Genomic DNA, 18,880 nt, shown 5'->3' on the forward strand with positions numbered 1-18,880 from the left:
ATAGTAGCCAACCTAATTACTAGAAGTAATATTTTTTAACCTTTGACTTTGAAATTATATGAATTCATAGGAAGTTGCAAAGATGGTACAGAAAAACCTATCTGCTTTCCATATAGTTTCCTTCAGTAGTTATATAACCACAGAAATTATATTAACTATAGCATAATATAGAAATATAACTATACCATAGTTGCAGTATGATATCAAATATATGCAATATATAATATAAAATATAATGTGTATCATTTAACTACATTATATTAATTTATAACAAATATATTAACTTTAGTATAAAAGCAAAATCAAGAAATTGACGTTGGCTTACTATGTGTGTGTAAACTTATGGCATTTTATAACGTTTAATTTTGCATGGTAATCATTGAAATGAACGGTTTCCATCCCACAAGGATCTCCTCTGAGGCACTTGTTCCTATCATCTCTAATTTTGGGAAACCACTACTTTGTTTTCTAATCTGTATTTGTCTTTTTATAAAAATACTACATATACAGAATATGACTTTTCAAGATTGTCCTTTTTCTCTCAGTGTATTCCCTTTAAAGCCATTCAATTTTTTATGAATAATTGATTTGTTGCTTTTTACTGCTGACTTGTGTTCTTCAGTATTTATGTAGTGGATCACAATGCTGCTTTCCAGAGTGGCTGTATATTTTACATTATTATTGGCAACCTGAGAGAGATTCAGTTTCTTCAAGACCTTCTGAGAATTTGGTATTGTATTTTATTTTTACTGTTCTTAATGGTATGGAGTAATATCTCAGCACTATCTCAATTTGTATTTCTCAGATAATTAGCAGTGCTGAAGATCTTTTTCATATACTTGCTTTCCAACTGTACATACTCTTTGTTAAAAAGTTTCTTCATGTTTTTTTGCCTGTTTTCTGATTCAATTCTTTCAATTCTTGATTTATGAGACTATTTGAAACATACAGATCCTTGAGTGGGAAGTATTTTTTCCACAAGTTCAGATTATATTTTTCCCTCCTTACCTCTCTCTACCTCCTTCCTCCCTTTCTCCCTCACCTCTTTCTTTCTCTTTCTTTCTTTCTCTCTTTCTTTCTTTCTTTCTCCCTTTCTTTCTCTTTCTTTCTTTCTTTCTTTCTTTCTTTCTTTCTTTCTTTCTTTCTTTCTTTCTTTCTTTCTTTCTTTCTTTCTTTCTTTCTTTCTTTCTTCTTCCCCCAGCCCCTATCTTTTCATTTTCTTACAAGAAGAATGGACAGAAAGTATTTTTAATTTTGATGAAACCAATGTATTGATCCTGCCTTTTAAGGACCATGCTTTTGATATCATGACTAAGAAAACTTTGGAAAATCCTAGGTCCCAAATTTTTCCCTTTATCTTCAAAATTTTGCAATGCTTAAATCTTAGTCTTCAGTCTGTATTTTATTTTGTTTATTTTGTATTAAATATATTTCTTCTTGTCTGTATAATTTTCCAGTTGCTCCCATACCACAGGCCAAAATGTCCTCTCTTCATTGTTTTTACAACTTTGTAAAAAATTACTTTTCTGGAACTGTTATGGAGTTCTTTGTTCTATTCTGTTGATCTTAGTGTGCTGTAGTTTGGATCTGAAATACCTCTCCAAGGCTATGTGTTAAAGACCTGGTCCTCAGCTTGGTGCTGTTGGAAAGTAGTGGACTATTAAGAGATGGGGCTTAGTGGAAGTAGGTTGGAGGATTTGGGCATGCTCTTAATGGGCAGATTGGGACGACGGACCTTTGTCCTCTCTCTTTTGCTTCCAGATTATCATGATGCAAGCAGCTTTCTCTGCCACATACTCCCAATATGATGTAAAGCCTTACCATAGCCCCCCAAAGCAACAAATCATTAGCCAAAACTCTCAAAACTGTGAGACAAATAAACCTTCCTTCTATATAAGATGATTTGCTTCAGATTTTTGTTACAATTTTAATGAAAACCTCATGAATACAAGGTGTCTTAGGCTTCATAATGAAAGCTATGTAAGAAAACCTGAAATTATATTGTGATTCCTCTAAAGTCCTTCTTTTTTTTTTTTTTTTTATCAGTACCGGAGATCGAACTCACAATTGCCTGCTTGCAAGGCAGGTGCTTATGCCGCTGAGCTAAATCCCCAGCCCCTAGTCATTCTTTTTTAAGAAAATTGTGTGGGCTATTCCAGAAACTTTGAATTTCCATATTTTTAGATATATATTTTATATCTACAAAACATAGTGATGCATTCTTACAAGTCATATTAAGTAGTAGATCAACTCAAGTAACATCTTCAATATGTCATGGCTTCCAATCTGTAATCACAGCACTCTCCTTCTTTATTAAGATAGTGTTGATTTCATTCATCAACATTTTGATGTATAAGTCCTGCATAGGCTTTATTAAATTTAGACTTAAGTATAAGTATCCTTATGCTTTTAATATTTGCTTGAATGAATTCATTAAAATCTTGTGTGTCATCTTCATATTCTGTGACATTTTTGATTGATACAAGTTTTCAGTTTTGTAGAACTTTGTCACTTAAATATAGGTATAGTTTTAGGTCTTTTTTAACTGATGTGGGCTGAAAAATTTATAGAAATCTTGAGGGAAATCAGTGGTGGTTGATGATTTCATGTTCAGGTATTCTTAAATCATTAGTAGCATTCCCTTAATATAAAGCTACTTAATTTATTTATTTTATGTGAAGTGTGTGCTTTGTAAGGAAATCGTCTATTCAGTCCACGTTGTAGAATTTATGTATCTAGAGGCTCAGACAATTTCTGTATCATACTTTTAATATCAATAGAATCTGTATTATATCATGTTTTATTGTACAATAGATAATTTATGATTCAGTTTTCTTTATTCTTTTTAAATGAAAAATTATCAATTAAATGCACAAAGATGGAAAAAGAATAGAAATAGATATTAGTCTTTTACTCAAATGCCATGTAAGCAATTTGTCAAAGTTCAGATGATCAAATTATGAAAAGAAGTACAGAATTATAGAATTTGAAAGGATCATAGAAGTTTGTTCAAACTCTTTGAGATAAGGAACTTACATTAAGCTTCTGTGAAAGATAAATTTTTGCTCAATTACAATTAAAGTTAAATTTTTAGGAAAGAAAATGTTCCTCCTAGTATTGTCGTCATTCTATTAAAATGTGAGAATTCTATTGGAATATGTTAATTGATAAATTCACTTCAATATCTCCTAAATTCCAAATGAAGTACCCACCAATGAATAAATAATTATTATAACTTTCCTGACCTTGCAGAAAGTATAGACAGCAAAAGTCAATTAAGTCTTGTTGTATACTTTTATAAAGCAGAATGCAATATTTTGAATAAAAATAGCTCTCATGTAGCTCTTGTAGTAATATTTTCCTAATATTAAATCAGTGTTTCCCTATTCAGCATGGGTTTTTGGTGATAATATTTCATGTGATTTGTCTTTATTCTTGATAATAAAACATAAGTATTAGAAAACAGGTACCATTGCATGGGCATGTAACATCTCTTCCCATTTTCTTTCTCATATTCTTAGCCATGAAGTCAGTGAAAACACCCTAAAATCTTAGCACAGCATCCTATATGCACAGTACTCAGTTTCTGTTAGCTAGCTATTCACTAGATGTTTCAATTGTTAAATTTTCCCCTTCAACATGGGGAATAAAAACTCAGAAAATAACACAGGAATATAATTGTGATTAGGCCATCGTAACATTTATGATCTTTTTTAATTTCTACCACATTCACTCACTTTAGGCAGTTTAGCTTTTATTGTTTTAGTCTCATGCTGGTCATGTTTAAGAATGATGAATAGCTGATTGAGTAAAGAGTAGATAAAGAGAGTTTCAGAGGACTGGACTTGCAAAGATGATAGGAAAGTTTTAAAACATGAGGGAGCAGGGGAGTTTGTGTGGTTAGCCTTCATGGACCATTTAGTTTGAGAGTAGGAAATAACTAGAAATGAGTCCAGAGAGACAAGCAGCAGTACTTGTCACCATTTGTTAAGAAAATGTGTTTTAACTTGAGAGTAATCGGAGCTACCTAACCATTTTAAAGAGGGAGTAATATAATGAAATTTCAGTTTTAGAAACATCATCCTGACAATAGCATGAGAGGAACAACTTTGAAGGCAGAAAATCACAAATATGCTATTACTTTAGGGTTCCTTCCAACAGACAGCCATGTCAGGTTGTTTCAGTGGAGGTGAAAAGTAATGGGTAAACTTTGGGAAGAAATAAAACTACAACTCTCATCAGTACTTAACTAGAGAATTTCTGGGTTGGGAAAATGAAGATCTAACAGTTTCATTCACTTTTCTTAATTGATTAAAAGAAAAGTATGAGGAGATTCTAAAGGTCATAATTTCACATCTTGATCTGTTACTTTAATGTAGGTGGAAAGCATGTTACATTTCTTTAGGAAATATAAAATTAAGGACCATCCACTTAAAATTGTAATCAAAACTGATTCAATGAACTACATAAGAAGGGTATTTACAAGGGAAAAGGAAGAAATAGGATGAGCCAGAACTTCAAATAATAACTATTAAAAAAGAAGATAGTTATGAATGAAAAAGAAGCAGAATAGGAAGAAGGAAAGGAGGGAAAAACCAGAACTTGGTGTCATAAAGAGGAGGGAAGTTTTAAGTCCAAAAGTAATAATATTATCAACTGTGCAAATATTGAATAACATATACTCAGAATTGCAAATATTGAATAACAAGTGCTCAGAATCCTCTGATGAGTTTAATAAAAAGGTAGCAATTGATAATCAACATAAATGTTGATTTTACCTGATGATAGAACTTTCAGTTTAGAAAATACTTTTTAATATATAATGGCATCAATTATATTTTCTACTGTAGCTACTGTTTGACAACTTTCTTAAATATTTACAATACAGATTTCCAAATCATACTTTTCTATATATTTAAATTAAAATTCTATTGTGGTTTCTAACACTTTTGATCATTTCTAAACCAATATACTCAGTGTAAACAACTGGTTTACTTGCACTATTAATACCCTACAAATATCTTCCTGAATATATATTTCTTTAACAAAATCAAATATGCTCTTGGTACTCATACAAAAGAGAAAATAATATTATATATTAGAATTCAGAATTTCACAGGTAGATAGAAAAATTGGATTTCTTTATCTTGTAACAAAACTAGTATTTAATATCAGGGAATTTTCTCCATATGCTTTTAACAAGAGAAAACTTATTAACATTTTCTTTATCCCTCAAATACTTGCATCTGTGACATGAGACATGGCATTGTATAAAATAAGATAGCAAGTTATATCTTGCATCGTATAGAAACAGGGAGGGCTTACATTGCAGTTCAAATATAGGGTCAGAGCAGGGGCACACTCAGGAACATCCCATGGGGCAAAGTGTTAGTTGGGTGTTGGGGTAATTGCTATTATGACTGTTCTGCATTTCATTGATTGAAGTCATATGGTCAAGTAGAGTGAGAAATAGTTCCACCTCATTTTAGAAGCTCCCATTAACTACTGTGTACTAGAAATTGTAATATGAATAGCGACCTTGAGGAAAAAGTTTCCAGAAACCAACAAACAATACTGAAGGACCTAAAGGAAATATAAATATTCCAGTGGAAAAAATCAGTTTTGAAATATATATATATATATAACATTAAAACCACAACCAAAATAGGGAAAATAAGAGACATTTCTGGTAACAATAACTTCTTCCAAAATTTAATTAAGTTATTAATTGATATAAGTTATTAATTTTCCTTGCTTGAAAAACAAATACATGTCTTATTTTCTCTATCATATATATGTCTTGTATAATTAAATTTATATTTGCATGTTAATTAAACAAATATAAGTACATATTTATGTCATGCATATTTAACACATAACAAGTTAGGATTAGGATAAGAAATTAGGATTAGGAGCAGAAAACCATAAATGAACAAGGAATATTTAATTTGGAGTTGGATATGACAATAGGTACTTGCAATTACATTCTTGAATAAAATTTTAAGCAGAAATTAGAAGAATAATAAATTCTCAAGCACTATAAATCTTCCTCAGGACAAAGGAAAAATTCAGTAAGATGAGAGGAAATATTTTATGTGACATAGGATGAGAATTAAATATATGTATATGTAATTGGTGATAAGGCAATAGGGCTTCTGATGAAAATAGAATACTTCAGAGTATTTAAAAGTTTAAGTTAAAATGCTGAGATAGTAAGACATCCATATTTTATACTCTTTGAAACAATACTTACTAAAAACATGTTCAGTTTACCACAATAAAAATTAATGTTAAAGTCAATTGATAACATTGAGATAGCTTTGCTTTTAAATTTACCATTTTCTGGAAAGTTGTTGACAGACTCCAATGGGGAAGCCAACCATTCTGGATATGTGCCTAGTGACATAATCCTAAAAAGACAGAAAACACCAATATTGTGGCAGGTAGGGGCACGGAGAACAGGACTAGGAAATAGAAATAAAAATGTCAAAAATAACTCAGCTTCAAGACTTAATTAAATATTTCTAAATAGCAAAAAAGAATGGATGAGATTCAGAGAAACTTACAGGAAAGAAACATGATAAAGATCATATGGAGAAATTTCTTGATTCAAAACTTGACAGAGACCCTTAAAGAGGGAACCTTGAATTAAGTACAAGGGCAGTAACTATAATAAGGCCTTGTTAGACAGAAATCAGGCCAAATGGTGGGAATATAACATCAGTTAGAAGGAAACCATGGCCAGTCAGAAGGATCTCAGGGAAAACAGGAAGATCTACACCATTGAGGAGCCACTTAGAGAAATCTCAGTATTACTTAGAGAAATCTTGAGGGCATCAAGAGAAATCTCCAGCCAATCCAGGAGATCTGACCGCCACTTTGTTAGAGCTTACTGTCACTCTAGGAGCTTTCAGGGCCAATCAGAGGTATACAAAGAGTACCAGGAGGGACATTCACAACATCACCTGAAACTAGATATGCAGTTGACAGCTCTTTTGCAGTGAAAACTAGGATAAATATTTGCAGAAGCAGATGTAAAAAACAAATAATCAAATAGATATGAACCAGAGAATAATACCAAACAATAAGTGAAGTTCTGGTGAAAATAATAGAAGACATCAAAGATACATTAGATGTAGGTTTAAAGCTTAGCCAGGGATTTAGCTCAGTGGCATAAGCGCCTGCCTGGTAAGCGTGATGTTGTGAGTTCCATCCCTGGTACAAAAAAAAAAAAAAGGAAAGAAAACTTATTGCTTAAGACTAAGTATACTACAACCAATAGTTTTCTACACCAGCGGAAAGGAATATACTTGTATTTCAACTTTGGAGCACTGGTTAATAAGACTAGGCTTTTATTGTGAACATTTCTAAGCTGAAAATTAAGGGAAAAAATTATTCAACTGAAGAACAAAATGTCATTTTGTTTTCAAGGTTTGATATTAATAAGATTATGGTGATTATATTCAAGGTTGTATAAATATATATTTTATTAATGTTTATATTTTTATTTTTGTTATCTTTCCTTAATGTAAGTTTCAGTTAAGTAACACAAATTTCTATTAAGAAAACCAAAATTTTACATAAAAGAAGGCAGAAAAACTTGGGTTTTTGCATAAAAAACAGGAAGGTAAACAAGAAGGAAATTGATTTCAATTTTGAGTGAGAGATTTTGGGAAAAATAGTTATGTTTTCAGAATTACATATCTTTTCATATTAGACAGTTTATTCATCTGATATAAGTTATCCCTCTGTTCTAACATCAATGTAAGTATTAAGAAGGATCCATTCCAGGAATAGAATTTAGTAACATAATAATTTTATGACTTAATATTCTGACAGAGGTCAATAAGAATGAATTCCATTCTTTTATTGCTAAAAGACTAAATATGCATCTTTGCTTTTATATTTTCAGAAGAATTTATACATTTACTTTCAATATGGGTTTATAATTTAAGACTGCTATCATTTTTATTTTTAATTAGATTTTAGATATACATAGCAATCACTTTCATTATGGAGAATTTGTACCTGTGTATTGTATAATTCTTTTTCCCCATTCCCCTGCCCTCCCTTCAACCTCTCCTTCCCTCCCCTTTGCAAAGCTTCATTTCCATGTTTTCCTTCTTTTCTCATTTCTGTACTTTATTCTTCTTTCCTTTCCCTTTTGTCCCCTCCCCATTTGAGGATTTTTCTACTATTTCACATTACCTGCTATATATTTTACTGATTTATACTTCAGTTTTGCATACTAGAGAAACAACATAGTATTTACACATGTGTGACATATTTCACTTAAGAGTGGGGACTCAAGGCTCATCCATTTTCCCAGAAATGTCTCAAGCAAATCTTTGTTTATGGCAGAATAGTATTCCATTGTTTAAAAAACCCACATCTTTCTCCATTCACAAGCTGTTGGGTACTTGGGTTGTTTCCAAGATTTGACTAATACAAACTGTGCCACTATAAACATAGGTGTGCATATATCGCTATGACATCATGCTTTTAATTCTTTTGGGAAGATATACAGGAGGGGAATGGCTATATTAAATAGTTTTTTTTGAGAAATTTCCACAGTGGTTGCACCAGTCTGTACTCCCACCAACAGTGGAGAAGGGCTTATTTTCCCCTTCAGTGGAGAAGAATTTCTGTATTCCCACAGCCATGCTAGCATTTGTTATTGGTTGATTTCTTGATTATAGCCATCCTTTCTGGGATGACATAAAATCTCAATGTTATTTTAATTTATATCTCTCAAATGACCAGTGATGTTGAACATTTTTCATTTATTTATTTGCTGTTTGTATCTCTTCATCTGAGAATTTTGTATTTATCGCAGATATCCATTTTTGGATTCAATGTTTGGGAGGTCTGGTGTTTTTGAGTTCTTTATATGTTCTCAATAGTAATTGTCTAAGAAACAGCCGGCAAACAGTTTTTCCCCACACTGTGCGTTGTCTCCTCCTTTGTTGGTTTCTCTTGCTGTGAAAGTTTTCTAATCTGATGATGTTCCAGTTGTTGATTCTTTGTGACGGTTCCCATGTAACTGAGGTTTTATTCATAAAGTATTTGCCTACACCAGTGTCTTCAAGAGTTTTATCTATTGTATCTTCCAAGAGATTAATGTTTCTGTTTTAATATTTAGATTTTTGTTCCTTTTCAACTTTATTTTAGTACATGGCGAAAGACATAGGTTCAGTTTTAATCTTTAGCATGTGCAAAGCCACTTTTTCCAGCACCATTTATTAAAGTGGCTTTCTATGTTTGTGTTTTGCACCATTGTCAACATAAAGTGGCTAAGTATGTCTGGAGTGTTTCTGCATCTTTTGTTCTGTTTCATTATCTTCAGGTCTGGTGTTTTTGTTTTTGCCTTTGGGTTTTTTCCCCATTACCATGCTATTTTTGTCACAGTACATTTATAGTATACTTTCAACTTGAGGATTGTGATGCTTCCTGTCTCCCTTTGTTGCCCAGAATTTCCTTTCCTCTTCTAGATCTCTTTTGGTTCCAAATGAATTTTATGGTTTTTTTTCCTAATTATGTGAGATATACTGTTGAAATTTTGATTGGAATTGTGTTAAATCTGTATAACAGTTTTGGAAGTATGGCCATTTTCACTACATTGATTCTTCCTACCCAGGATCAGGTGATATCCTTCCATTCTATGATATCCTCTTCAATATTGTTCTCCAGACAACTATAGTTTTCAATAGTTTTACTTTTCTTTATTAGATTAATTCCTAGGATTTTACTTTTGGGATGCTATTGTGAAAAGTGTGACTTTTCTAATTTTTTTCTCCGTAAGTTTGTTCTTCGTGTACAGGAATGTTGATTTTCAAGTGTTCGCTTTGTATTCAGCCACTTCCTGAGTTTGCTTATTAAATCTAATAGTCTTTCGTTAGAGTTATTTGGGTATTCTATGTACAGTACCATGTTGTCTGTGAATTATCTTTTTCCTTTCATATTGTTATTCTTTTTACTTCTTCCTCTTGTATGAGTACTCTGGTTATAGTTCCCAGAACTATGTTGAATAAGAATGGAGATAGTGGACATTGTTTTCTTCTTCCTGATTTTAGAGTAAAAGCTTTCAGTTTTTTACATTCGCCATTGTTTTTTCATAGGTGGTTTTTACCAGATTGAGATAAAGACCATCTATACCAATTTTCTTAAAGGTTTTTTTTTTGTTTTTTGTTTTTTGTTTTAAATCATGATTAGGTGCTGGATTTTGTCAAAAGCATTTTCTGCATCTAGTGAGATGATCATATGTTCTTGTTCTTGGCTTTGTTAATATGATGTATTACATTTATTGACTTATGTATGTTGAACCATCCCTGCATCCATAGGATGAATCCAACTTGGTCATGGTATATAATCTTCTTTATAATTTACTGCATTATGTTTGCCTGTATCTTACTGAAGGTTTTTGCATCTATGTTCCTTAGGGAGATGGACCTGTAGTTTTCCTTCTTATTTGGCTCCTACTGATTTGGTAATGCTTGCTTCCAGGAATGATTTTGGAAGTATTGTTTCGCTTTCAATTTCATTAAAGAGGCTGAGAAATAGTAGGTCTCTAAGTTTCTTGGAGAATTCAGCAAAGAACACATCAGAGTCTGAGCTTTTCTTCTTTGGTAGGTTTTTAACTACATCTTTGATTTAATTTATTCATATTGGTATATTTATGATTTTTTATCTTCTTGATTCAGCTTTGGTAATTCATGTGTATCTAGGAATCTGTGCATTTCTTCTGCATTTTCTATCTTACTGGAATACCAGTTCCCCAAGTATACATAGATGGTCTGGATTTCTTCAGGGTTCTTTGTGGTTTCTCTTTTTATTCTTAATTTGAGTCATTTTTTCCTTTTTTTTTGAAAAGTTTTTTTTTATTTAATCTTTCAAAGAACCAAGTCTTCAGTTCCTTGATTCTTTTTATTGTTTACTTAGTCTCCAATGCATTATATTTTCTTCTTTGATCTTTATAATTTCCTCCCTTGTATGAGCTTGGCATGCTCTTTTTCTTTTTTTACAAGTTTGATGTTCAGCATTAAATTGTTTATTTGAGCTTATTCTGTTTTGTGATATAAATATTTACTGCTATAAAATTTTCTCTTAGAATTGTTTTCATTGTATGCTATAAATTCCATTATGTTGTATTGAGATTATAACTAAACTATATAAACTATATAAACTATATAATTTCTTGATTAATTTTATCTGTCACTCATTACTTGTTCAGGATGGTGTTAGTTAATTTCCATGTGTTGTCACTGTGATTTTTGTCAACGTCTTAATTGCTGTTGTCTTAGTTACTGTTCTCATTTCTGAGACAAAATACCCAACTCCCACAAGTTAAGGGAGGAAAAGTTTATTTACTCACAGTTTGTAGACATCAGTCCATAATCAACTGACTCCAAGGAAGGGTGGCTTGGCAGGGTGCATTACGAAGGAAAAAGAGTTCATGGCAGGAAGAAATACAGCAAGAGCTAACAAGTAAGGGACCCGAGTAGGCTCTTTTGCTCCTTTTGTATTTTGTCTAGCACACCAGGATTAGGCAGATGCCAAACCTAACAGTAGACTACTTTATTAATCACACTTCTTTAACATCAGCATCACACATATGATATATGAGACAAATATTTGTAGACATATAAACATAATGGGATTATGATTTTGTGTTTATATTATTAAGGAAAAAAGATCTAAAGGGCATAAAAAAAGAAGTGAGATATACTATAAACATGTACCAATTCCCCATAATGAATATAACCATCATGTATTATAAATATGTGCTAATAAAAAAAAGAAAAAGGAAAAGAAAATGTAGACAAATTGTAAAGCTGCAAACAGTATCCCAAGGTGGGAGAGATACAGTACTGTCCAAACAAGCTGTGTCTTCAGCAACCAGGGCACTCACTGTTGACACTCAGTAAATGCTTCTGATGAAATAAATGGTATCCAGATTTTGAATATTTTCTTTGCAGTGACTATAATAAAACTTGATAAACATTTAAAAAGTTCCTGGGATGAATGAAGTAAATGATCTCTTAGGGTAGTCTTTTCTTCTGAGGCTCTAGTGTTGTTCCAGAGTGGGGCAGGGACATTTCTGCTCCGTGGTTGCCACTCTTATTTCTATAGTGTGAGAACTGTTGATTCTGTGCCAGGGATTTACAAAGAATGTATCAGGACCTGTTCCTACACAGGAAAGTTAGGATATTGTTGTGGCAACTATCTTCCTCTTCTCTTGGGGAGTAACCCACATGTTCAAGCATCATCTGATGATTTTCAAGCATCTTCACAGCAAACCCTGTATCTTGGGGGGCAGGAGAACTCTTCCGATTATATTGGGGGCCCCTACATTTGATCTAGTAGAACTAAGAAAGTAGGTGGTTAATATGACCTGCTTATTCACTGCTGCAGCTGCCTTGGTTCTTCTGGGATTGCTGAGAGAGACAGAGACTGAGTAAAGCTCTTCTTCCGGAATACAGAAATTGACTCCTTTCACCAAAGATTTCTTGCTTAGTATGAAGAAAATAGTATTTCCCCAGATTGGACCACTTTCTGGCATATAGGAAACATTGGGATAAGAGCCAGGAGACACCAGCTCTGAACTGTCACTAGTTGACTATGTGACTATGGTGGAGTCACAGCATTGATGGGCTTCAGTTCTCTGAAACTAACAAATTGTCAGCATATTACTAAGATCCTTCCACACTCTATCTTACTAGTGAGTTTTTATATGATTTTATGCCCTTTTCATATCAGTTTATAAAACATGTGTTTTCATCTAAGCTTAAAATAAAAGTAGCTTTAACCTCTAACTTACAATGACTGAAAAACAAAAACTAAACACAAAGTTATAGAGAATGAAAGTAAAAATTGGGATGCAAATAAAGAAATACAACTATTGGAGCCAACTAAGAAGGCCAAAGTGATTTCTTTAGACATAAATTCTTAAGAAAAGTTATCAAAATTAAAAAGAGGAATATAATTTAGAATTATCAATAATGAGAAACTATGCCAAAATCCCATAGATTTTTAAAAGAATAGTAAAAAATTACTTTGCTTTATTTTCACTTTGAAAAATTGACATAGCATTATGTTTTATGAATAACAGCATTTCAAAATTCAATAACTGGAACAGTGAGCAAATACCCCAAAACATCAGCTTATTAAAACTGAAAGAAATCTGGATGAAATTATATCTATTACAGAAACTGATATCAAAACATTTTCCCACAAGCCAAAGATTAACCACAGATGACTTTGCTGTTGAAATATATTAGTGAACTTTGAAGAATGAAATTCTAAACAACTTTCACAAACTCTTTCACAACATAAAAGAGAACATGTCCTAACTCATTTTAGTCCATTTTCAGCTTCTGTAAGAAAATACCAGACTGAGGGATTTGCAAATAGTACAAGTTTCCCTGGCTCTTCATACTGGAGTGTGGGCAGAGGAACCTGGTGTTGCAAGAGAGCATGACAACACAGGAAGGGAGGACATGCAGGACAGACGAAAGGGAGCACAACCTCCACCGTACCTCACTCACTTCCCCATTGACAGCATGAATCCAGTCATCATCGGTTTATGTAACAAAGATCCTGCCTCTTAATCCATTCAAGATGGCAGTTAAATTTCAGTGAGCTTTGGAGAGGACATTTAAACTCCAGAAGTGGTGAAAGTATAAAGTTCTTGTGAATGTATCTGATAAAAGTTGAAACCCCAAAAGGCCATGGGTAGAAAAGAAAATGTTGAGATCTACCATACAGCATAATGCTTATCATTAACAGTGCCGTAGCATGCATTAACAATTTATTGGGAGGATGGATTTCATGTCCTATGTTCTAACCACAGCTACAAAAAATGAAAAAGAAAATTATTAGTGGAAGCCATAACTAACTTGCAGTTTTAATGAAGAAAATATATTTATCATTGTTCTTGTTTCCAAATGAAATAAAAGAGAAAGTGTGATTTTTATAATGGAGAAATATAATGAACTGCACATTAGCCAAACGTCCCGAGTTACCATCTTGTATTCTAGATAAGTCAATATGTACCATGCTGGTATTCTTGTATTCTAGATAAGTCTCAATGTACCATGCTGGACATTACTGTTGAAATGCACAACTTAAATCATATCATAAAAGTTTTCAGAAAAACCTAAATTCAAGTACTTTTTACATTAATTGGTTTGTCCTCATCATATATGCTAAGGACTAGAAAGGAAAAAGTATCTTGAAGTGCTCTTGCAGATCAAAAAAGTAGAGTCATAACAGTTAAATGCAATATATGATCCTGAACTGCATTCTTAACCAAGGAAAATATGTTTCTAAAGGACATAATAAAGATAATTGAGGAAATTTAAATATGGACCAGAGATAGATAATATGTTGTCAACTTTCCTTTTTAAATTTTATTTCAGCTATATAAAATGTATCTGTTTATAGAAAAGAAATATGATGTGTTGAAAAAATTACACAGTATCTCTAACTTATGTTAGATTTTTCTACACAAATATACCTAGGACAAATGAGGAAGTAGAACCAAAATTTGGAGGAAAAGGATAAATAATAGGAAGGAGGGCAAAGAAAGGCTATGAAAATGATGCACGTGATCAAATGAAACTTACTTCATGCTATGTCATGAATAGTATACACATCTATGAGAATGCCACAAAGAGATTAGGGAGCAGAAACGATAATACACCCTTTGAGGTTATTCCCCTGTAAACCACCTCCAGTTAGCCTCACCTCCTAGCAGCACAATCATTAATCATCTGTTGAGTGTATAAACCTCCTGATCCAATCACCTTCCACACAGATGAGAATTTTGGGGGGCATTTTAGATCTAAATCATAACATGTCAAGAAAAAAAGCTAATTTATTTAATCTTCTTTCTTATGGTTTTGGTCAACATATAGGACATAAGTTTCAATGACAGCTAAATTATAATTATATTAGAATATGATTCTGTATCTCAAAAGCCAGCGAGCTTTGCTTTAATAAAGGAAATATTTTTGTATTGGGTTACATGGTATCCTCCTTTTGTCCACCTGAGTTGTGTAATGTTCCCCCAAAACTCATGTCCATATAGAACTTCAGAAATAAGGTCTTTATAGATACAATCAAGATAAAATGGGATCAGATTGGAGTCCTAATCCAATGGCGGGTGTAAAATTGAGACACAGAAGAGTGAGGGCGCGAGGGAGAGCACTTTGTGACTGGAATGGCATCTCTTAGCCTCAGTGAACTAAGATCGATGATAACCACTGGCATCCATGAAGAAGCAAGGAAGGCTTGTTCCCTGTGTCCTATAGGTGCTGCCAACACCTTGACTTCAGATTTCTAATCTGCTGTTACAACGTAATAAATTATAACTATTTCATTCCCCAAAGTTTGTGCATATGTGTTTGGTTTTTGTTTTGTTTTTCCCTTAAGCCTTGGGAAACAGAAAATTGGAAACTTCCTTCTTTTCTAATCATACTTTTTGCTTGTTTCTTTTAACACTATGATTTGAAAATCTAGTCCTTTGCATCATTCATACAGTATTCTACAAGAAGTTATTCATTATGCAAAAATATGTTTTCCCAAATAACATATAATTTGGAAATGTACTTTGTTATCTGAAAAAGTTTTTTAAGTAGTAGAAATTCTTAGAACCTTTAATGTATGAGTATGTTTTAAAAATTATCTCCCAAAGAAGGATGTAATTTTAGGATCTGTCCCACTTACATGATTGCACAACATTCTTCAAATGACACAGTCACACTTGTAGAAATTAATATTCAAATACACAGTTGAAGAAGTGAAACCTACATCATGAAACTTCAAGAATAAGCAAAACTGGATGACTCTTGTCTTAATGTCACTGTCGAGTCTCCAACCTCATTTCCTTGCAGACAAAGCACTTTCTTATTTTCTATTATTTGTAAACTGTGGCACTAACCCCTCAGCCATATAAGTGAACTAACATTATAGGGTCTTGTTTATACCAATCTTCAACTCAGATCTTTGTTACCTAAAATACAATGTCAAAAATTTAATTTTCAATTTCAACTTTTTCATCAACCAAATTAATAATATGAACCACTGTAGAGGTGAAGTAATGAAATATGAAATTAGAAGTTATTCCCTTTCCCCAAGTGATGTGAGATTCAGTTTATGCTTACTTGTTCTATTTTCCTACTGATACATCAGGATTAAACTTTCTAAGAAAATGTGTCTCTAAAATCATGGCAAATATTAAAGGAAAAAATACGACTTGCATTGTACAGATTCATGCAGCAATGTTGATAGTTTTTCTTTTTAAACAAATCTGTTTTCAACACCACCCATTATCTGTTTATGTGAATGGCTTTTCTTGATGTTGGTATGTATGGTAATTGGGTAATTATGAGCTGCTAAATTTTCCATACTGAGAAGAGTAAACTTTCATATTTTTTTAAAAACAACATTTCAGATTTTAAACTAGGTCCTGAGTTTTCCCAGTCCTCTGAAAGAATACTTAGCTTTAGTATTCTGATCTACAGTAGGCTTCATGATAACTTATTTTAAGAAAGAAAGAAAGTATATTTTCAAATATAATTTTAGAACTGAATTAGCAGTTGGATAGAAAATGCCATCCTTTTGATTTGATGATAGAAATTACAATGAAAAAAATTTCTCTATTCTTGAAGACGCTTGAAGTTAGTCTATTAAAATAAATAATTTTCTAAGTCATATTAGTCTAGACACTTTCTTAAATTTAAAAATTTTAAAAATTCCTTAAAAAGCTAAAAACAATCATTTAAGCTCTTTTGCATTTTTTGGAAAGTACATTAGTGGGAAGTAATAAAACTAGCTGTAATTTTACTAGTTTTAAATATCTCAAAATAGTATAGTTGGGAGGATAAGATTTACAGTGTTTTTAATGATTTTCACCTTGTTAACTTCAGTGAATATAGTGTATAATGCATTTTTAAGCACTTTATGTGATTTTGCTTAATGTATGTTCATAAAGCAGCAGAATTTTAATGATGTGCACTAGAATACAGAAATTCTTAGTGTTCTACATAATGGAATAAATTCTTTGTGTTAAAATTCGTGTGGATTCTGGATGACATTTATTTATTTTCCTTTGGCTACTCTACTGGAGAGTGATCCTTTAGTGCTTTGATGGCAAAATCATTCATATTCTCATTTAGATAAATTTGCTTTAAAGATTTGAGCACTTTTTCAAATGAACTTTCTTTAAGAGAAAAATCTTTCCTTAATACATATTGAAACGTGGCGATTGATTGTCCTGCTTTTTAAGCTGTTAGATACTATATCACATATAATTATGATTTTACAGGTTTTTAATTCAGTTATAATCAGGCCAAAATTAAGGAGTATATTGAACATGTTACTAGTTGTGATTTAATTAGACATTTTATAGTTTTATATAGTATAACATAGACATACTTAAAATTAAGGATTTCCTTAACATATGATTTCATAAGATTAACCCCTTACACCACAACCCTCAACTTTATAATATCTACACCTGCACTGTTAGAATGATAGTTAACTGCAGCCTTATAAAGAGATGTCTAATTGTTTCTACCATGCAGGAAACGGAAGAAAAAGCAACTAAAGTGATATAAATAATAAAATATCCCAAACAACTGGAAATAGTTTGGTATTCTAACAAATTTTATTTAACTTAACAATTTCTGCAACTTATTACAATAAATTAATTCACGCTACTATATCTCTTATACTACTTTTCCATTTCACATTATTCACATTTTTAAACTGTGAAGCTGTTGTAAAATATAATTAAATAATTACTGATAACGTTTGCTAGGCAACATTTCCAAGCTAAACAGTATTGCACAATAATAAACTTCCTAAAAAAAAAGTCCTGAGAAGCAATGATGAGAAAAGAAAAGTAATAAATTGTAATGACTAAATCCGTATCTTTGGGTGAAAATGTGTGTAACTCTAAGGGTTTTTTCCCAGTAATTTTCAGATTGGGATAAGAATGGAGGAAAAATGAACTTAAACTTGCCATGAAAATATCTGTATATAACACACCAAAATAGTTTATATAAATGTTGTCAGAGCATTGTAAGGTTTTGTATGTAATGTGACATCACAAGATCATTGTGATTTTGAATTGCATACCTCAAAGATAGCAGATTTCCTTTGTTCCTAACATATGATTGGAAATGTTTTCCAGATGCCTTCAGTGGACGCTGTAATTTTGAATTTGATCTTTGTGTATGGGAGCAGGATCAGGATGACGACTTAGACTGGAATATGAAAGTCAGCAGCATCCCTGAGGCCAGCAGGGATCCAGCTGTGGATCACACCTTGGGAAATTCGTCCGGTCACTATATCTTGATAAAGAGCTTTTTTCCACAGCAGCGCATGAAAGTAGCCAGAATATCAAGTCCAGTGATAAATAAGAGAAGTAAAAACTGCACGGTATGGAGGCAAAAAAGAAACAAAACTCAGAAATAACGTAACAATTGTTGATAAAGTCAAAAACAGAAAATTGAACAATGGGGGCTGAAGCAAATATGAGTTTGAATTTACTCATCTTGCAATGTTTGAGGGACTATAGAGGAAGTAAGAATGAAAAGAAAGGATAGTTAGAATGAATGAAATCATTGAAATTTTGGAAAACTTCATGGTTAATTTACTCACAACTGTAGGTACACACAAAAAAGAAAATACTAGTTGGGTCTTCTCAAGGATTCAGTACTTACTGTATTTAATTATTACTACCATAATAAAAAATTAAGCACTAAGCAATATATAATTAAATATCTCTAATAAATAATATTAAATATAGAGCAGCAATAGAAAGGTAGACGAAGTCTTCAAGAGAAAAGAAAGATTAAACATGGCCTTAAAAATC

The 18,880-nt window shown here is 32.1% G+C and overlaps 1 protein-coding gene across 1 annotated transcript in view; it reads left to right on the plus strand.

The window, feature by feature from the left end:
• Malrd1 (MAM and LDL receptor class A domain containing 1) overlaps positions 1-18,880 on the plus strand; it is a 647,937-nt gene that overhangs the window by 280,462 nt on the left and 348,595 nt on the right. The window contains exon 25 of the mRNA XM_063237894.1: positions 18,197-18,444. Within this exon, the coding sequence (XP_063093964.1) occupies positions 18,197-18,444 (248 nt within the window). The remainder of the gene's footprint in view (positions 1-18,196; positions 18,445-18,880) is intronic.

Source organism: Cavia porcellus, unplaced genomic scaffold, assembly GCF_034190915.1.
Source record: "Cavia porcellus strain 051 isolate PalLab524CR breed Dunkin Hartley unplaced genomic scaffold, mCavPor4.1 scaffold_27, whole genome shotgun sequence".
Lineage (NCBI taxonomy): Eukaryota > Metazoa > Chordata > Mammalia > Rodentia > Caviidae > Cavia > Cavia porcellus.